Here is a 19,513-nt window from a genome sequence, read left to right on the forward strand (position 1 = left end):
TTTTTAAAAATATAAATATTTGTTGCCTTTACAAATAACTGAAGTAAAATAAGTATTTTTTTCCATCTAATGTTTATATTTTATTTTGGCTTAATTTTAGTTATCAAAAACTGTTTTAACAATTACAGCAATGGTCAGAGAGCACCTGAAATGTTTGTTTATTTGTATATTACCTTAAATATTATCTGCGCCACCTTCTGTACTGAATTTAGTGGACATCTTGATTTCTCTTGTTAGCAGCACTCAAACCATAAAGAGCAGCAAATAAAACTGAAATATGGATCATAAGAAAACATAAGTGCAAGCGCATTCCTGTTGCGTAATTTATTACATTGGGACAACAACCTCTGTTGTTCATCCATTAGATTATCTATATTCCCTCGCAAATATTGTTTATCAAACAAGAATGTTTGGAGATTAAAAAAGTAATGCTCTAGACTTAAGTGGCTTTAGTGAAGAGTTGTGGTGCAATTATTTAGCACAGAGACATTTTTAAAGTCATGCTCATTCATTAGAATTCGAAAGCTTGTTTTGTGTCGAGAAGCCGGGAGAAGGGGACAACACATTTCTGGGAGGAAAATTGAATACCTACATGAGACATTCTAGGTCATGCTTGGAACATAATTATTTGCCACTACGGAGCTCGGCTTAAGTCGACATTGTATTTGTTAAATGTCACTTGCAATTAAATTTGGTAATATAACTTGGAAAAGGTCACCCACTAAGCGCCGTGGCAGTGTCTAGTCCCAGACCCATTTACTCCCCGTCCCGTCATTGTCACCCCTCCAAACACAAGGCCGTGTTTTCCCTGCCATTGTGCGACTAATTACACAGATTACACTGATTAGATTTGCGTCTCAGGTTTTATTGCTGCCCTTAATTGCCAAAGATGATTGCAAATTAGAGAGGGAAGCACGGAGGCCCGGATGTCGGTTTGTCTTCACCTTGAATGGACAAAGTCACCCAACCACTCTCCGGCTGCACGCTTTGCCGTTAGTGATTTCATTATGTACCGAAGGAAGCCTTAATTCAATGCCGTGAAATACCATTAAAAGATATGTCTTACCAGATGATTTATGAAGAGCTGTCCTCGCAGGAATGCACAAGGCGGTATTTTATATGAAGTTAACGGCTTTGTCTCTTGTCATACTCTGCCCCCTCACTCTCGCTGTACTCGTTCTTTTTATTACAGGCCTCAGTATTACAAGGTGATCGAGGAGTGTGTGTCCCAGATCGTCCTCCACCGCAGTGGGATGGACCCTGATTTCGCCTACAGGGAGCGACTGGATGTGGACTTCAGTCATCTCATCGGTAAGTCTGAGAGTAGGTCTCCTGGGTCTTGAAGACAACGTCTTTGCGTTGAACGCCACGCTACACCTCAGTTCATTTTACGTTATTATTCATTGGTACAATTCAGTTTTCCATGCTATTGAATTCTGCCTTGAACTGTATGGTCATTTGATAAAGTGGTCAGAACATTTCAGAATGAATAAAAAGGAGTTTCGGGTTTCAGTAACCAGCTTTAGGTAAAAGCTTCAGAGCAGTATTGAGTTATACCACTTCAATGAAATCTGCCAGAAAGATTTTTGGGGCTTAATGGGATGTCTAAAGTATGATTATAACAATCCTGCACCGGTTCACACTACACTCTGTCTCACATAACTGTGAAATCACGCTGCGCTGAGGAAGGCGCAACTGCGGTTGATAAAAGTTTGCGATTTCCTGGAGTAGATCTAATTATCATTTCCCGGTCCCCATGAGAGCCCTGTCTGAAACACCTGCACTCACCTGACATGTAAGATAAGGTACAGTCATTATGCATAAATAAAACATTATCTGCAAAACCTGGCTGGCGTGTCATGTCTTATAAACGCAACACGACTTCAGCTGTACTGGTTATATTTGCAGTCCTGGATTTTTTCATTTGTTTTATGATTAAATGTTGGGGAGGAAAGCATTTGTTGCCAATTGTTTTGTCATCCAAGTTCTTGGACACCAAAGGAATTAATAAAATAAGGGTGATGTAAATTTCTGGCCTCTCTTTTTTTCTCTTTTCTTTGCCCCTCTTTTGTGTTTTGTCACTAACACTTTCGTAACTTGCCAACAAAGGCTCATTAAAAGTTTTCAGACCCATCTGCAGAAACAAAAAATGTTAGATTTTCTCACTTCTTCACTTACTTTAATGAGTTGAAAACAGATTTTTGTGGGGCGCCGTTTTTAAATTTACATCTCAAACCTCTGGAACAGAATGCAAATCTCCAGAGGGGAGGGGGGAATGAGACACTGACAGGTTCATTTTATTCTGTTCGCTTTTTTGTTCTTTTGATTGTCTTCATTCGGTGTCTGATGTGGAATCTTAAGCATCGTGTTAACAATGCACCTTGTAATTTACATATACTTGTGTGTTTTCATGTACCCGGCTGTTTGTGAATGACAGATCAGTGTGTGGATAAAGCCAAAGTGGAAGAAAGCGAACAGAGAGCGGCTGAATTCTCCAAAAAGGTGAGTCTATTAATCACCCTGGGTGCCGCTATTGGTATGCAACCAGGCTGCTGTCACCAAACTTTTCTCCCATGAGCGGTGAGACAGCATATCGATTGTTCTCGTCTGATCAATAGCTGGCAGCAGAGCAACATGATCTGTATCAGTGCAAGCAGAATCAATGCTGATGCTCCAATCTGCAAGCTTGTTTGTGCCATACTGGGAACACTATTTACAGGCACCATTTCAAATCGTGTTAAAGGCCTCGATGAACAATATTGTAATTTTTTTTAGTTGAAACATTTCCTCTGGAGGTTTATGAGGATGCTGAGATAACACTTGCTGGTGTTGTCAAGCCAAGAGCTGCATCCCATGATGCTTTGAGAGTGTATCCATGCTCTTGCTCAGCTTCCTGCCCAACTCTGCCAAATGTCAGCCAGACATCTGAGGCTTGCAGTTTAATGGCAAAGTAACACAGATACTACTGGATAGTAGGGTTGGGTACCGTTCACATTTACGGTACCCAACGGTACCTTTTTTTGCTACTTTACTCTCTGTGTGATAACAAAAACATTTATTTAATTGAAAAAATAAGCCCAAAACAGGTTAGTTAGTTTGAGTTTTTCCTCTTTTCCTCCCTTTCCTTCTCTTTTAAATAGCTTATAAAAGTGCAGTGCACATTTTACTTTCACTTTCAAATTAGTGGCAATTCCGTGTCAAGCAATTGTTCGTTTGGGTTTTCCTCTTTTCCTTTTCGCTTTTAAATAGCTTGTAAAAGCAGTGTGCATTTTACTTTCACTTTCAAATTAGCGCAGTTTGCTGTGGATTCAATTTAAGAAAACAACAAAAGACAATGTCAAACTCACAGAACCTTTATTAACAAAACAAATAAAAATAGACCACATTATATTCTTAATATAAATAAGAAATTACTTAGGCTGCACAAACTTTAATAAGCCTAGGTATACAAAACTGAAAATCAGCAAACGCTGTGGAACCAAATAAATAAGAAACTTGTTTATGTTAATTAGCAAAACAAATACGAAAGCTTGGATAAATAAAATAAAAAACACAAAGTTTAAATAAAGTAAAAAGCAGCAAACACTGTGGAACCAAATAAATCTTCCAAAATCACCACAGATAAATGACAAAAGACAACAGCCCTGTTAGCACACGTACATCATAGAGACGTCTATTCGACGTCTGCATTTACATCTGCAAGATGTATTTTTTTGAGTGTTTGCTCATCTGCAATACGTCCATAGGACGTTTCCTATCAGATGTCAAATAGATGTCTATTAGATGTCTTTAAGATGTTTATGATTTAGAATGTAAAACTGAAAATCTTACAGACGTCTGTCAGATGTTTGTACACAGCAGATGCTTTCCAGATCTAGAGATCTTTAACAGACATCTTGCAGACGTACATGTGCTATCCGGGGCTTTTCAAAATCCAAAATATTGCCAAACAGATGCTTTTGCATTTTGTTTCTTCTGCCTCACCTCACTCTTCTTGCCAGTCAGCTCGAGTCACTCTCCTCACTTCACATGATAAGTCAATTCGGACTCCTGTTGCTGTTCTGTGATGTAAACAAAACCGTGTCTCCGCCATTCGGTTATACAAGCGGCAAGCGGAACATGATTCATATTTAAAATTTTTGCGTTTTAATATTCACAGACAGTAGTCTATATCGCGATTCGAATTAAGTGACAGACATACTTTTGATTTATTCATCCAAAAATTGACAAATTCCATGTACGCGACCGGATGCGCTCTCAGATACCGAAATTTGGTACCGATTGATTTAATGTTAATCAGTACTCAGTAGTACCGATGGAATTCGGTCAGTATCCTTAAAAGTACAGAGTTCAGTACTCAACCCCACTGGGGGTACACACAAACTATGTGTATGCTTGTGATTGCAGCTGAGTACCAGTGCTGTGTATAATTTTTTTTTTACACATATGTATGTGCGTTATTGTTTTCAGTTCGACGAGGAGTTCAGCGCACGGCAGGAGGCGCAGGCCGAGCTGCAAAAGCAGGAGGAGAAAATCAAAGGGCTAGAGTCGCAGATCAACACCCTGCAGACCCAGGTAACAACACTTGCACTATAACCTACTGTACACACTCTTCTCTCCCAGGTATGACCAATTCCGCTGCTCTGCGCTCTCTACCCAAGGGTATTAAACACAGGTTAGCACTAATGGAAGCTACCACCGATGCCGTGCCCCAAGTGTTCACCTTTAACATGCATAGTTTACCCTTCCGTTGGTACTGATTACACCACAGAACCGATACGTGCTTTGTTGTACTCTCAGAGGCTTCGAATCCACTGAGGTTTCTCTTATCTTCCCTCATGAGAGCTTAGAAGAGCCCTTTATCCTGCAGATCCGTGAAGGAACACGCCTACTTTTTCCCGCTTTCCAGACTGGCTTTCTTCATCTCGCAACTATTCTCCAATGGCTATTAGACTGGCAGGCATTGAATTATTTGTCTCCATCATAAAAACCTACTTGACAGAGCCTCAGCTCATCAAATGCCCTGAAAATGAGCTATACAAGCACATTAGGATCACTAGTACTTATTTTCTATGTTGTGAGGTCATATGAAGCAGTTTTTCTCTGTCTGCTTCGAATGGTAATGCAACTTCTAATGGGGCGGCGAAGGAGAGACTCTGCTAATTTGGTCAAATTGAAACCTTTTTATCTTTTATCGTGAATGCAGTGGTGCTCTAAGTGGGTATTTTAAGACTTGGGGGATTGTATGATTTAATAAAGGGCCAATCTCCCCCTCAAATTGTTGGATTTGATTTTTCTCAATTGCTCCATCGCAGCCTGTTCCTAGCTATTGTATCAACGCTTTGAGGGATTGCGTTACGTCTTTGGCTCTCACATCATCGTTCCTGTCAAGAAAAACCCTTAGTCCTTCTCCCGCAAAATGACTGCTATTTCCTACCAAACCCAATTTGAAACATTTTAGATTTTAGTGCTGCCTTGGGACAAAAGAAGTAGCTTGCAAGCTTATGGAGTTTAATAGAATGGGGGGAAAAAAAAAAAACCTCACCATTTGTGAAGCGCCATCCACGGCATAAATAGTTTTCCAGAAACCAAATATATTGCAGTCGGAAAAGCCAGCGCTTTGTCTATCTGTTTACTTACCTCTCAGTGTTTCCGAGCCCTTTTGCCCCCAGCTTCTCCCAACATGAGCCTCCCCACCTTCAAACCGAGATGAGTTGCTGTCATTAAGGACCCTGGCAGCTCGAACCACCATTCATTCTCACAGATTTACCAAATGGCCACATTAGTGGAGGCGGAGCTGGAATGGGTTCCTCCCCGTGCAAAGCGGAGCTTCTCAGAACCCGACACTTCATTTGTGTGCAGTCCTCACCCCTGCACTTCATCTGCCCCGAGAGCCGAATCACGGCACGTTACCCACTCTGCCTCCCTCCTTTCCTCCATCTGCCTCGTCCATCACTTTCTCAACTCCTACACATATTCATGAGCCGAGGCCTCTCTGTGCTCCGCTTCTCATCAGTCACCATCATCCCTCCTTTTCTACGCTCATTCATGCCGAGCCATATTGCGTGCACCCAATGCGTCCCTCCTCACGGACACCCCAACCCCATTAATGACTGCTCACCTGCTCTCTCCTGCTTCCCTGGACCACAGTGTCATTCGGCTGTTGTTTTTCCCTGGGTGTCCTTCAGTCGTACCCCAAGGCGATTTCCTTCTCTTTGAAGCTCAGTCATCTCCAGCACATTAACAGGTAGAGGAGCGAAGCGGAGCCCTGGAGACGCATACTCGTTCCAAATGTGCGCTCTGAAGGCACATTCAAAGCTTTGGCTCCAGAACATTCTCGCATCAACAGACTTCTGGTGCTTCTGGTTGAGAACATATAATGCGTTCGTTAAAGAAGCACCGGGATATTAGCATGAGAGTGTTGCACATATCCCGTGGGTGTTTTGGCACATCTGAAAGGGATATAAACTCATAGGTTGTCATGCGCAAAGCTGACAAATTGTACCCTTTATTAGACAGCCGGTGTAAAACTCTTCTCCCACTACAGTTTCGCAATGTTGTCAGGTTGTGGGTGCACAACACATCACCATTAAAACTGACTACGCTCACCCACATTTGAACCCACATGCTGACTTGTTCTTTGGTGGTCTGGTAAAGATGGAAAGTAGAACTTGGTTTTGAAACACATTGTACTGTAAAATTTTAATATACAGTAACATGCGAAAGTTTGGGAACCCCTTGCAGAATCTGTTAAAATGTGAATCATTTTAACAAAATAAGAGAGATCATACAAAATGCATGTTATTTTTTATTTAGTACTGTTCTGAGTAAGATATTTTACTTATTTATATAGTGCACAAGACTAAAATAACACCCTTCAAACGTTTTGGGAACCCTTGGTTCTTGGTACTGTGTGTGGTTACCTGGATGATCTACAACTGTTTTTTTTTTTTTTTTTTGTGATGGTTGTTCATGAGTCCCTTGTTTGTTCTGAACAGTTAAACTGAGCACTGTTCTTCAGAAAAATTCTCCAGGTCCTGCAGATTATTCATTTTTCCAGCATATTTGAACCCTTTCCAGCAGTGACTGTATGATTTTGAGATCCCTCTTTTCACACTGAGGACATGTTAGGAACTCAAACACAACTATTCACAAAGGTCCAAACATTCACTGATGCTCCAGAAGGAAACACGATGCATTAAGAGCCGGGGGTGAAAACTTTTTGAATTTGAAGATGAATGTAAATTGTACTTAATTTGTCTTCTGGGAATCTTTTGCTTCCGAAGGGCAGTACTAAATGGAACAAAATGATATTTTAACAAAATAATAAAAATCTGGACATCTTCATCCTTCTCAAAAGTTTTCACCCCCGGCTCTTAATGCATCGTGTTTCCTTCTAGAGCATCAGTGAATGTTTGAACCTTTTTTAATAGTTGTGTTTGAATCCCCCAATTGTCCTTAGTGTGAAAAGATGGATCTCAAAATCACACAGTCACTGTTGAAAAGGGTTCAAAAATGCTGGAAAACAGGATTTTTCTCTGAAGAACAGTGCTCAGTTTAACTGTTCAGAACAAACAAGGGACTCATGAACAACCATTACAAAACAAACAAACAAAAAAAGTCATCACAGGTAACCACACACGGTATTAAGAACCAAGGGTTCACAAACTTTTGAATCTGGGTTATTTTAATATTTTTAGCTGTTTGTTCTTGTGGACTACAAGGTAATATCTTACTCAGGGGTTCCCAAACTTTCGCATTCCACAGTAAATGAATTAGTATAATACATTTTATTTAGATTTTCTACTAACAAAAGCATAAATCATGCATAAATGCATGATCCAAAGGTCATCTCTTCAGAACACCTGTCTCCATATTTTACCTCTGTATGATAATCATTGTCTCTAAAATAAGCATCAGTAGGCTGCATTATCATGTACATTTCCAGAGTTTTAAGCCAAAAAGCATGAATGTCAGACATTTCACATTATTTCATGCCATTAGGGTGAACAAGGTTTAAGGACAACAAAGAGATGACAGCAAAGACATGCTTATCAACAGATTTGCCTTTAACATATAATTGAAGAGAGCCATTATTCAGAGAAACCGACGCAACAGCTCATGCGAAAATAATAGTCGGATGAGCTCATCAAAGCTGTGGTACAGAAAAATTCGGACAGACTGAATGCGAAATGGAAAGAATAAAATAATAAAAGAGCTTTGCACTTATAATTCATGCATTTTTAAGAGTTAATGAGAGTGCATGCGTTATTAGGCCTCCTGCTCAGTTGTTCAGTTTTAAATAAGCATGTAGCCATATTCTCTCTTTTCATTGATATTTCCCCATCTCGATCCGCCTGCGGTTAGTAATTGCGTCATATTAACGGCAACAAAGTGCAACACATTTCTCCAGGGTTCCTCGTCCCTTCTCTTGGACATTCAACAGAAAGGGAATAGAGTCAAAGGTGTGGAATCGAACGGCAGCTCGCTTAATAATTCAGAACCCAGGGAGAAATCTTTTGCAGCACCTGATAGGTTTCAGAAAGCTCTGCGTTCAGCTGTCTGCACCAACATGGGACTCGTAACATTGCAGTACAGCGCAAGGCTGGACCTGTGTCTTATTGCCACTGCCGGGATGGATTTGGCAAGAAGTCTAGCGGTAATGATGCCGATAAGGACAGCGCTTCGCTTGAATCATAGAGCTGGTTGCCATGTGCCCTGCGCTGTTGCCATGGTCAGTATCAGGGGACACAGCTCGGCCATTCACCTTTACAAGCCGATTCGTTTGAGATGCAGTATGTGTGCACCACCCTTCTTTCTCACCCTCTTTGAGGAAACGATCACAAGGAATATGAAGATGCTGCTGTTCTTCTTGACAGTGTTCAGTGTGTTGGCTGCTGTTCTGCCCTTCATATCGTCAGAAATACGAAAAACAAGAAAAACAAAGCTTACTAAACACTACAAGCAAGGACAGCATTTCAAATGTGATCAAAGTCTTCACCATGAAGGTATCCATCTTCTTTTCCATTACACGTCTTTAATATTTGATTCCGCCCTACGTGCAGTATGGGGAAACTGCGGCATATAAGTGTATTTTAGAGGCCGTAGAGTATGCTTCCTCTGAATGAAAAGAGGCTGTTAAGATGTTATTTTTCCCCTTTTCTTTTTTTTTAAAAGAGGCTGCTCATAGCAAGTTCAAAGCGGGAGCAAAGCATCACTGAATCTAAGTGCTCGCGCTAAATTCACCAAGCGCATCATAAGGCAGTGAAATGATGAGAAGGACTTGAAGGAGCAGGATTCCAGAAGCAACTCTAAAAAGCGCACAACAACCAATTTACTGTGTTCCTCACTCTTGTGCCTTGAACTTCCCTTTGAAATGGACGTTAGTGGAACAAAAGCATCATGGAAATGACAGGAGTCTAAAATGGGTGCAACAGCCGGGTTCCAGAAGTAAAAATCATAGTTGTTTTCCCCATAGGGGAATTGATTTTTAATGATAACTTCAAAACCTTTAACGACGTTGTTGTTAATAAATATTTTTTACATGCAGAATAATTCCGGAACCAAGTGCGCTGAAAAAAGTGGGTGGCACTGTTGTGCTCAATTGTGTCCGGAACTGTGTGAGGGTGTTTAATGATGTTATGAATGCAAAGTTCACAACAACCGCTAATGAAACCCTGTATTACTTCGTTAGTAGGCAAACACAGTGTTTTGATAATGTTCAAGTAGGCTGCTTGCATCCAATTTCTTGCTGTCCCTAAGTTTTATTACCATGTGACCTTCAGTAAAGTTGGCGGTTGGCCTTTTCCTTTTCCAGCTATAAAATCTCTGCCTTTGCCTTACTGTTGCTATGTCTGTCTATGTATCTGTCTGTCTGTATGTCCCTCACCTGTCCAGTTGACTAGTGAGAGAGACAAGCTAAGAGAGGCAGAGAAAAGCATCAACGAAAGAAACAGCAAGGTGGGTGTTCTCCCAACCCGTCCCTCCGCCTTCCCAGCATGCTCAATGCAGCCACCCGTCAGCATCTTTGAAAATCAGCATTTTTTATACCTTCCAACAGGTTGATCAAAGCTGTCACCCCTCGCTGATCATCCAGAGCCTTGATTTTCTGTATTGTCTGAAGACTCTCAACAGATGCCGTGCAATCATTCATTACAAATGCATGCTACACAATTAGGCCATAATCCTTACCACATATCCTGCATATAAACAGCTTTTGAGGGTGAATCTTGCCAAACACAGTCTCTGTTATGTGAATATATTGGCATGGGAAAGATCATACAAAATGCATGTTATTTTTTATTTAGTACTGTCCTGAGTAAGATATTTTAAATAAAAGATGTTTACATATAGTCCACAGCACAAAAAAAATAGAAATTATTACAATAAAAGTTCTTGGTTCTTAATACTGTTTGTGGTTACCTGGATGATCTACGACTGTTTGTTTTTTTTTTGTGATGTTTGAGCACTGTTATTCAGAAAAATCCTCTATGTCCTGCAGACAAAGCATCTTTTGCTTAGTTTAACCCTTTCCAGCAGTGACTGTATGATTTTGAGATCCTTCTTTTCACACTGAGGACAATTGAGGGACTATTAAAAAAGGTTCAAACATTCACTGATGCTATAGGAAACACGATGCATTAAAAGTCAGGGGGTGAAACCTTTTGAACAGGATGAAGATGTCCACATTTTTTTGATTTTGTTAAAATATCTTTTTTTTCCCATTTAGTACTGCCCTTCGGGAGAAACTTGCATGTTACCCAGAAGACAAATTAAGTACAATTTACCTTGATCTTCAAATTCCAAAAGTTTTCACCCCCTGGGTCTTAATGCAACGTGTTTCCTTCTGGAGCATCAGTGAATGTTTGAACCATTTTTAATAGTTATGTTTGAGTCCCTCAGTTGTCCTCAGTATGAAAAGATAAATCTCAAAATCATAGTCACAGCTAGAAAGGGTTCAAATATGCAAAAGATGCTGGAAAACCAAATAATCTGCAGGACATGGAGGATTTTTCTGAAGAACAGTGCTCATTTTAACTGTACAGAACAAACAAAACAAAACAAAACTTTTGAAGGGGTTTATTTTAATAATTTCAGCAGTTTTTTTTGTCTTGTGGTCTATATGTAAACATGTTTTATATAAAGTATCTTGTACAGGACAGTACTAAATAAAAATAACTTTTTTGTATGATCTTTCGTATTTTGTTAAAATTATTTAAATTTTCACAGATTTTCAAAGTAAATGAATCAAGTGAACCCTTACTTTTGGGTTGCTAGCACCAGGAACATGATGGAACAGGCTCCCAGAGCCAGTTCCAGCTGGAAGGGAAAATGAAACCCCATCTTTCCATTTAACTAGAGTATTGTAACCCTCAGTAGTAACCGAATCTAATTGAATTTGCCTCTTGCTCATCGGAGATGAGATTGGGATGGTTTAATTGTGTGTTAGCCCTAGTTAATTACCCAAACTGTGACTGTTTCTACTAAGAGTGCCCTCCCACCCGTTGAGAGTGTAAATGGATGCTTGTCTCCTTGATATTGTCCTGTCCATATATAACAGATAGTTTCAGACATACAGACTGCTAATTAGCGCAGCTGAATGGTATGGGAGAGACAGGCAGAAAATTCAGGTCAGTGGCCAGCTTAGACCTTTATCAAACAAGACTTTTTGGTGGTAAATTGCTTTTTAAAGCAAGATAAGAAGCCAAAGGAGCCTTAAATGAAACGTTTTCCTGTGTAAAATGGGTTTTGGTTGTAAAATTGGTCTAAATGATGGATATTGTTTAAAGAGAATAAGGGGTATGGCTAGAGAAAATTGTGTGCCGGAGGCTGATTAGCATTCCAGAGCCGTGGCTGGAGGGTCTGCAGCGCGCCACAAGCTGCCACAGAGGGCCAAAGCGATGCGGAAATGACGGTGCTCTAATTTAGCAGCTAATTTGCTTGCCATTCTCTTGTATTAAACTTAAAAGAGAAAATGGGTCACAACGGGCCGGAGATTGACAGACGCATAATCATGGGACAGGGTACTCGTCAAGGGACCTCAGCTTCCTGCATGATGCTCCTACACCTTTTTAATTTCCCCTCTAATAAACAATCCACTGCCTGCATTGTGTAATCAAACACTCGGTAATGCATATAAAAATGTGGCTCGACGCATATCATTCTCCTAATCAACTGAACTGAGGCTAGAGCGCAGAGAGGGGAATTGCTTTAGAAAATGAGAAACTTTTTCACTAAGCAGTGATGAGAATGAGGCACAAAGTAAGTTTTGAGAACAAGAAGGATGGGGAAAAAAACGGAGAGAGAAAAATGGTTTGTAATCATCCAAAGGTCAAGTCATATCTGGACTATTGGGACTTCTAATTGAAGCATTTGCATATCATTTGTTGCTAAAGAGACTTGGCCACCCTTTATCAATGATTCAAAATACCTGTTTATTCTGTTGCGAGCAGAGCAGGGCTGATTTGTCAGGACATTTACCGCCCTCAGTCTTATCAGTTACTGGATGAATTGAGCCCTGACTCTTCCATAATGACTTCTTTTCCTGGAGACCATCTTGTGAACTTCACTTATCTTCAGTTACCAGGAAAGAAAGAAAAAATGGACCAATAAAGAAAAAAAAAAACGTATTTAGCTTAAAAACCCTGTGGATTGTGGCTCAAGGTTAAGGATGTAGAGGATGGAGCAGAGAGGTCGACTGCCTGCCGCCACCAGTTGCATGAGCGTTCAAGCCCGATTACTCTTCTCATTACTGCTAAAGGTTCAGGTGGCTGCATCCTATTCATACGCTCAATCTATTAGCAAATTACAGAGGCAATTTACATGTTAATCAAGTCTAATGGTTTACTCTCATCTGTTATGCTTTATGATTAAACGAGATGAATCAGTCTACACAAAGCGCTTTCCATATTTCATCCGCAAACAAATATCGATACTGTCATCTTGTCATTCGGTGTAATCACAGTTAAGTATGTTTCATACGGAACGAATGAACGCTTATGTCATTACGCCTTAAAAACAATAACAGATGATCATCATAAACTTCACCATGTTTGTTTCTTTTGAGTTATGCCCTCAGTGTCAGTCGCTTTTTCATTCTCCGCTGCTAATCTGAAACTGAAATGGCTTTTAAATTGTGTGTGTGTGTATGTGTGTGTCAAGCTTACAGGAATCCTACGAGGCCCATAGAAACTGGTTATGCTACGCTGCTGTATAATGCCTTATGTTACCCAGAGTTAAAGGAGAAGTTCACTTCCAGAACAAAAATTTACAGATAATTTAGTCACCCCCTTGTCGTCCAAGATGTTCATGTCTTTCTTTCTTCAGTCGTAAAGAACTGATATTTTTTGAGGAAAAAAATTCAGGAAGTGGACTTCTATGGTACCCAAGTTTGAACTTCCAAAATGCTGTTTTTAATGTGGTTTCGAAGGGCTCTAAATGATCCCAGCCAAGGAAGAAGGGTCTTATCTAGCGAAACGATGTAATGATGTACAATTCATATACTTTTTAACTTTAAACGCTCATCTTGTCTAGCTCTGCGTGAACCCTGTGTATTCCGGTTCACAACAGTTAGTGTATGTCGAAAAACTCACATCTCATTTTCTCATCCAACTTCAAAATCATCCTACATTGCTGTTGTACCTTTTTTTGTGAAGAGCGTTTGACCCTCCTTGCATACCCTTCACTTTGTAAACACTGGGTCGGTACTTCTGCAGTGATGTAGGACGATTTTGAAGTTGGAGGAGAAAATGAGATGGGAGTTTTTCGACATACCCTAACAGTATTGATCCAGAATACACAGAGTTCACGCAGAGCTAGACAAAATGAGCATTTGAGGTTAAAAAGTATATAAATTGTAATTTTTTTTTAGAAAATAACCGGTCTTTTTGCTAGATAAGACCCTTCTTCCTCGGCTGGGTTCACTTAGAGCCCCTTGAAGCTTAATTTAAACTGCATTTTGGAAGTTCACACTCACGGGCACCACCGAAGTCCACTATATGGAGAAAAATTCTGAAATATTTGCCTCAAAAAACAATTTCTCTTTGACTGAAGAAATAGACATGAACATCTTGGATGACAAGGGGGGTGAGTAAATTATCTGTAAATTTTTGTTCTGAAACTGAACTTCTCCTTTAAGCTTCATCTTTCTTTATCTCGTTGTTTTGTTGTCTGTGTACTGAACATTTTCTGCAACAGGGTCTACAATTAACTCTTGCCTGACCTAATGCAAATTGCTGCTTATTTGGGTTTTTATGCTTTATTTTATAGTTATGTAACTAACTATTGATTGATTGATTGATCAATGTGTGTCCTCATATTTGCTTTATTTTCCACATTTGTCTTGGCACATGCAGTTGCAGACAAAATTAAATAAAAGACTGTTTTTTAAATTAAAGACATTAAATAATTTATATTAATTCATCAAGTATTCTGTAGTAGAATTTTATTATTTTTTTCCATTTAAATTGTACAGCTTCTCACATTTTAATTCCTCACCAAATCCAATTTCTACACGCATTTGGCACTAGGCGAGTGTTACTTTTGGACCTTGTGCTACAAGATACCCTGGATGAAAAACAAAAAACAAAAAAAAACTCCAGTCTCCACACAGATAAGCGCTCCATCACATGCACACGTAGACTCACACACATTCGCTTGTGCAACACTTGTCAAATTGCCCCTCTGAGAGCCCAAACACTTGACAGGTGTGTACATTCCTGAAGAGTGTACCGGTCACATCGACCGACCTGCCATTTATTTATTTACATATTCAATGTGACTACCTGCCCCTCAGGAATTGCAGTGTCCCAGTTTCCCCAGTGAGAGGATCAGGCGGTGGGCTCAGGCTCCTCTGAGCGCTGGCCCCTACTTGGCTCTCAGGAGGCGGTGCTCTGCACGCTAGACAGGCAGATGCTCAGTGCTGCTGAGGGAAACGGTGCCCGGAGGGAAGGCCACAGCGGCCCCAAGTCATCCATCTGCTTTTATCAACTCTTATTTAATGCATGCGAGAAGCCCCTCCACCCCTATCTCTCACTTTCTCTGAATTTGAGACTTGTTTTAATGCACTCTCCTAAAATTGAAAAGTCAGCTGCTGTAAACACTCTGTCTTTTATCCTCCACTCTCCTTTGCCCTTGTCTCACCCGCTAGTTCTGATGGGATAAAACATGTAATGGTGATAAAAGCATGGGCCTTTGGGTGTAGAGGCTGAACGGGAGTGGTTGAGGTGAATGTTTGGTCTCTTAAGATGCCCTTTTCTTGTCTCTTACTCTTTTTTTTTTTTTTAATCCCTTCACAGGTTGCGGCGGGACCTGGAGCAGCCGGTGTTCCTCCACCACCGCCACCACCAGGGGGGATTGCACCTCCGCCTCCTCCACCACCACCAAGTGGAGGCATTCCACCTCCTCCACCACCACCTCCTTGTCCTGCAAGTCTGGGACCTCCACCTCCTCCACCTCCACCCGGGTTTGGACCTCCACCACCGCCTCCACCTCCTGGAGGAGGTCCGCCCCCACCCCCGGGTATGCCTTTGGCGGCTCCTCCGCTTGCTGTCCAGCTGCCTTACGGGCTGAAGCCCAAGAAGACCTACAAACCTGAGAACGTCATGAAGCGGGTGAACTGGTCCAAGGTAAGACAGTTCGCATAAACGGAGCTTAAATGGTTTAAAAACACGTGCGTTCTGAGAAGCGCATAATACACTCCAAGGTCAGCAGTAAATTGCAAATAGTGGCAGTAATTTAGCCTTCCCAGCGTGTAAGAGGAAGACAAGAAGAAAGGATGAAAAAGAGAGTGCGACTTTTTCAGTGGGAGTTGATGGTCCAAAGCCTACGAGTACATGCAGCTTATTAAAAAGAGCGTTGAGCCATGAGACTCACGACTCGCCACTCTGCCTCCCTTTCAAGATATCGGGCTGTAAACTATTTCATTAGCTCAAGTGCCCTTGCGCACACATTCTGGTTGTAATTAAATACATTTTTGAGTTAAAATGAAACAAAACACAAATATATAAAACAATGTTGCATAATCCTCCAATGCATTTAAATGCGATTTCAATGGGTCAACCTCTTCACATTGTCTTTTTCCTTTTAACTCTCAATCATTAATTTACCCATCGCCTTGGGGACTTTTAACAGTCTGAAAACTGGATTAATTTATTTGTACTTTTTATGCTTCTGCTCGACCTTGTCTTTAATTTCTTTGTGCGTCAGTGCAGAGAGGATACGCTCCTCTACAACAAGCAGAGTCCTGTGGAGAAAAAAAATCCTTGTAAGAAACTCAATTAGCGATCAAAAATTGTAGAAATCAGGGCTACTTAACTTTGAAAAGCTTAAGAGCCACAAACCAGAAAGCATTTAGCCCCAAGGGCAAAACTCCTCATTTTTGTAGTGTTTCTTTTATATTCAAGAGGAAAGTTGATCTTGTGTGGTTTGGAGAATGAGTAAATTGCTTATAAATAATTATTGCATTAAAATATTTTAAGGTTTGTGGTTGCCAAGGCTGCATTTATTTGATAAAAAAGTACAAATGATTACAATCTAAAATAGCTATTGTCTATTTATTTTTAAAATGGCAAATTGCTTCAGTTTTCAGAGTCACATGGTCCTGCACAAGAAACATTTCTTATTATCATATTTGAAAATTGAATGAGTAGATCTCAAAGTCCTACAGTCATTGTTGGAAAGAGTTCAAATACACAAAAATGCTGAAAAATATCTTATTCAGGTCAGTACTAAATAAAAAATAACATGAATTTTGTATGAGCTCTCTAATTTTGGTAAAATAATTAACATTTTGCAGATTCTCCAAGGTGTATGTAAACTTTTGACTTCAAATGCATTTGATTATTTTTCACTATTTATTTAGATTTATTTCATTATATTATTTGCTTGTTTTTATTTTGAACTTGATAGACTAGCCAAAAATATGATTATTATTAACAAATGTATAAATATATTTGGTATCAGTGCAGCACAGAAGCTGCTTTATTTTGAAATACAGTACTTAAATTAAAACTCAGTGAACTACATTGTTACAAATATGTTGGGATTAGCCAGGTTTGGAGCAGTTGCAAAATGGCTGAGCTGATAAAATATGAAATATGGTAAAATCCTGAAGATTTAAAGAATAGCACCTATTTATTGACACATACGTTTGCGCTGTCTTTCATACTCTCGGACAGACATGGGTGAGGTGATGTCATGCGTGGTAATGCTGTGATCTCTCAGGTGTCATTATGCTGATGTGACGGTGATAGGTGATGGAGAGAGTGAGAGAGGGTGAAAATGAGAATGCTAATCAGTTTGATTCCTGCTATTTTAAATCACCCACCGGAGACCCCTCCATCTCTCACAACAGAGGAAGATAACAGTCAGACAGCGAAAGCAGCCGGCAGCAGTAAAGTCGGGAAACACTCCAGCCCCTACACTCCTCCCGATGTTTCCCTAAAGCATGTAACGGACTTTCAAATAGCCACATCGGAGATTGTTGCCTGGAGGTGCTGTAATGTAATTTCTCCAACCGTTAGAACGCCCACACAGGGGAGCCGCACTCCTTTATGGAAAAGTAAATGATTGCTCGCATCTGCGGCTAAGACCGTTTGGAGCTGCTCGCTTTCTGCCCAGAGATGGGTGTAGCTGCCCAAGGGCGAGAGGAAGCTACTGTATTTCTCTCTGCTGCTTGAGCGTGAACAAGGTCACCCTGGCTGAGTCTTGTGTTAATTACTCTGTTTGGAGGAGTCACGGTTTTTTTCACAAGTGCCCTTGTGAGGCAGCACACTAATGAGACTGTTCGTTTCTCACTCTGTCGGTCTTCGCTTTCTGTTTTCGCTTCCACTTGGACTTAGTGAGATTGTAATTGCAATCTGATACCGTCCAGTAATGTGGATCATCATCGAGAACACGAGGCAAAGTAAGCGCCAGGATGAACAGCCAAATGAATCATAGTTGAATGACTACCGTTAGACATGTTAGACAAGCATATTCATAATCCTAAAAACTTACTAAACATTATGAAGAAATAATTATATCTTGCCTAAATTAAATTTAATTAAATTAAATTAAATTATTAAAAAAGTGATGCTTCCACAATCAATTTACAGATTTATTTCTGAAAATACTTCATTGAATAATTAAAAGGCTTTTTAACGCATCTTTGGATTTAATGTTTTCTGCTTCTGTTATGATGTGATGCATTTTGAGTTGTATCACTTTCTTTAAATTATTATTGAGGTTGAGGATATTACCGTATCTCATTTATAATGAAAGTGAATGCAAGCTGTTTTTATCCATAAATCTAGTAACTCCTAGTGATGTTGACAGTTTCCCAGGCTATTGTATCTAGATTCTAATTACAGTATATCCCACAGATTTCTTGTGAATTAGTGATATATATGTATATGCTGTTGGATATATTTTTCTAGTTGTTGGGCTGCAATTATACAAATTACAGCAACAATGTATGCTGAGATTAAGAAAGAAATGTCTTCTCAAGTGTCATTTCATGCCAAACGTAACCTTTCATTTTCTTTTCTTTCGGGTTTGAGTGGTGATGTGTTGATTGCAGAGCAAAAGAATAAAAGGAAAAAAAGGTAGCATGATTGTAGCATGATGTTTCTGATTGATACGTTACACCTTGGGGTGACAGACATTTTGGTGATGACAGGTGCAAAATCTACCTATTCAATATGCAGATCTCCTATCTATCTATCTATCTATCTATCTATCTATCTATCTATCTATCTATCTGTCTGTCTATCTGTCTGTCTATCTATCTGTCTGTCTATCTATCCAGTATGTGGTCTTGATGCTATTGTGTTTTGGAGACACTTTACTAGAGATTTCAGCCCAGTAAACTGGAGACTGTTTTATATGTATGGAGAGTTCTTTCAGTTTTCTCTCAGCAAAAGACAACAATAGCTTTAAAGTCTTAAGTTTTAAATTCTAAGCGTGCCGACACCTAATTTATTGCATGCACACATGTTGGCTTTGACTGTGACGAGTAGCACAGTTGAATTCCCTTATGCTTGTTCTGTAATGAAGCGGAGAGAATGAGGCAGAGATGATGAGGGGGAGGAGGTTACTATATGTAAACCGTAAGGGAGGAAATACATAGTTTAAACTGCCACCTCTCTCCGCTGGTTTACATCACTTTGATCCTGATTCTAATCCCACACATAAACAGAAACACACACGAGGGATGTGCACATATTTTTGAGAATAAGAAAAACATGTTTTCACAGTATCGTTGATGGGTTGTAAGGATACTTAGTAGTCTGATCAGTTGCGAAGAAGTCTTAATTACATTATCTGATTGGTATCTGGTGGTTTTCCTTAAGAAGTATATTAGAAGTACAGTGGCATGCGAAAGTTTGGGAACCCCTTGCAGAATCTGTGAAAATGTAAATAAATTTAACAAAATAAGAGAGATTATACCAAATGCATGTTATTTTTTATTTAGTACTGTCCTGAGTAAGATATTTTACATAAATATGTTAACATAAAGTCCACAAGTTCTTAA

The 19,513-nt window shown here is 39.9% G+C and overlaps 1 protein-coding gene across 8 annotated transcripts in view; it reads left to right on the plus strand.

The window, feature by feature from the left end:
• The window catches only part of diaph2 (diaphanous-related formin 2), a 494,681-nt gene that overhangs the window by 177,537 nt on the left and 297,631 nt on the right, over nt 1-19,513 (plus strand). For 6 of the 8 annotated variants that reach the window (XM_051128238.1, XM_051128239.1, XM_051128240.1 and 3 more), the window contains 5 exons: nt 1,193-1,311; nt 2,438-2,502; nt 4,471-4,575; nt 9,898-9,960; nt 15,297-15,626. In XM_051128238.1, coding sequence (XP_050984195.1) covers nt 1,193-1,311; nt 2,438-2,502; nt 4,471-4,575; nt 9,898-9,960; nt 15,297-15,626 — 682 coding nt within the window. The remainder of the gene's footprint in view (nt 1-1,192; nt 1,312-2,437; nt 2,503-4,470; nt 4,576-9,897; nt 9,961-15,296; nt 15,627-19,513) is intronic. The other 2 variants (XM_051128244.1, XM_051128245.1) reach the window with 1 other exon arrangement.

The sequence above is a fragment of the Labeo rohita genome, chromosome 14 (assembly GCF_022985175.1).
Source record: "Labeo rohita strain BAU-BD-2019 chromosome 14, IGBB_LRoh.1.0, whole genome shotgun sequence".
NCBI classification, from domain to species: domain Eukaryota; kingdom Metazoa; phylum Chordata; class Actinopteri; order Cypriniformes; family Cyprinidae; genus Labeo; species Labeo rohita.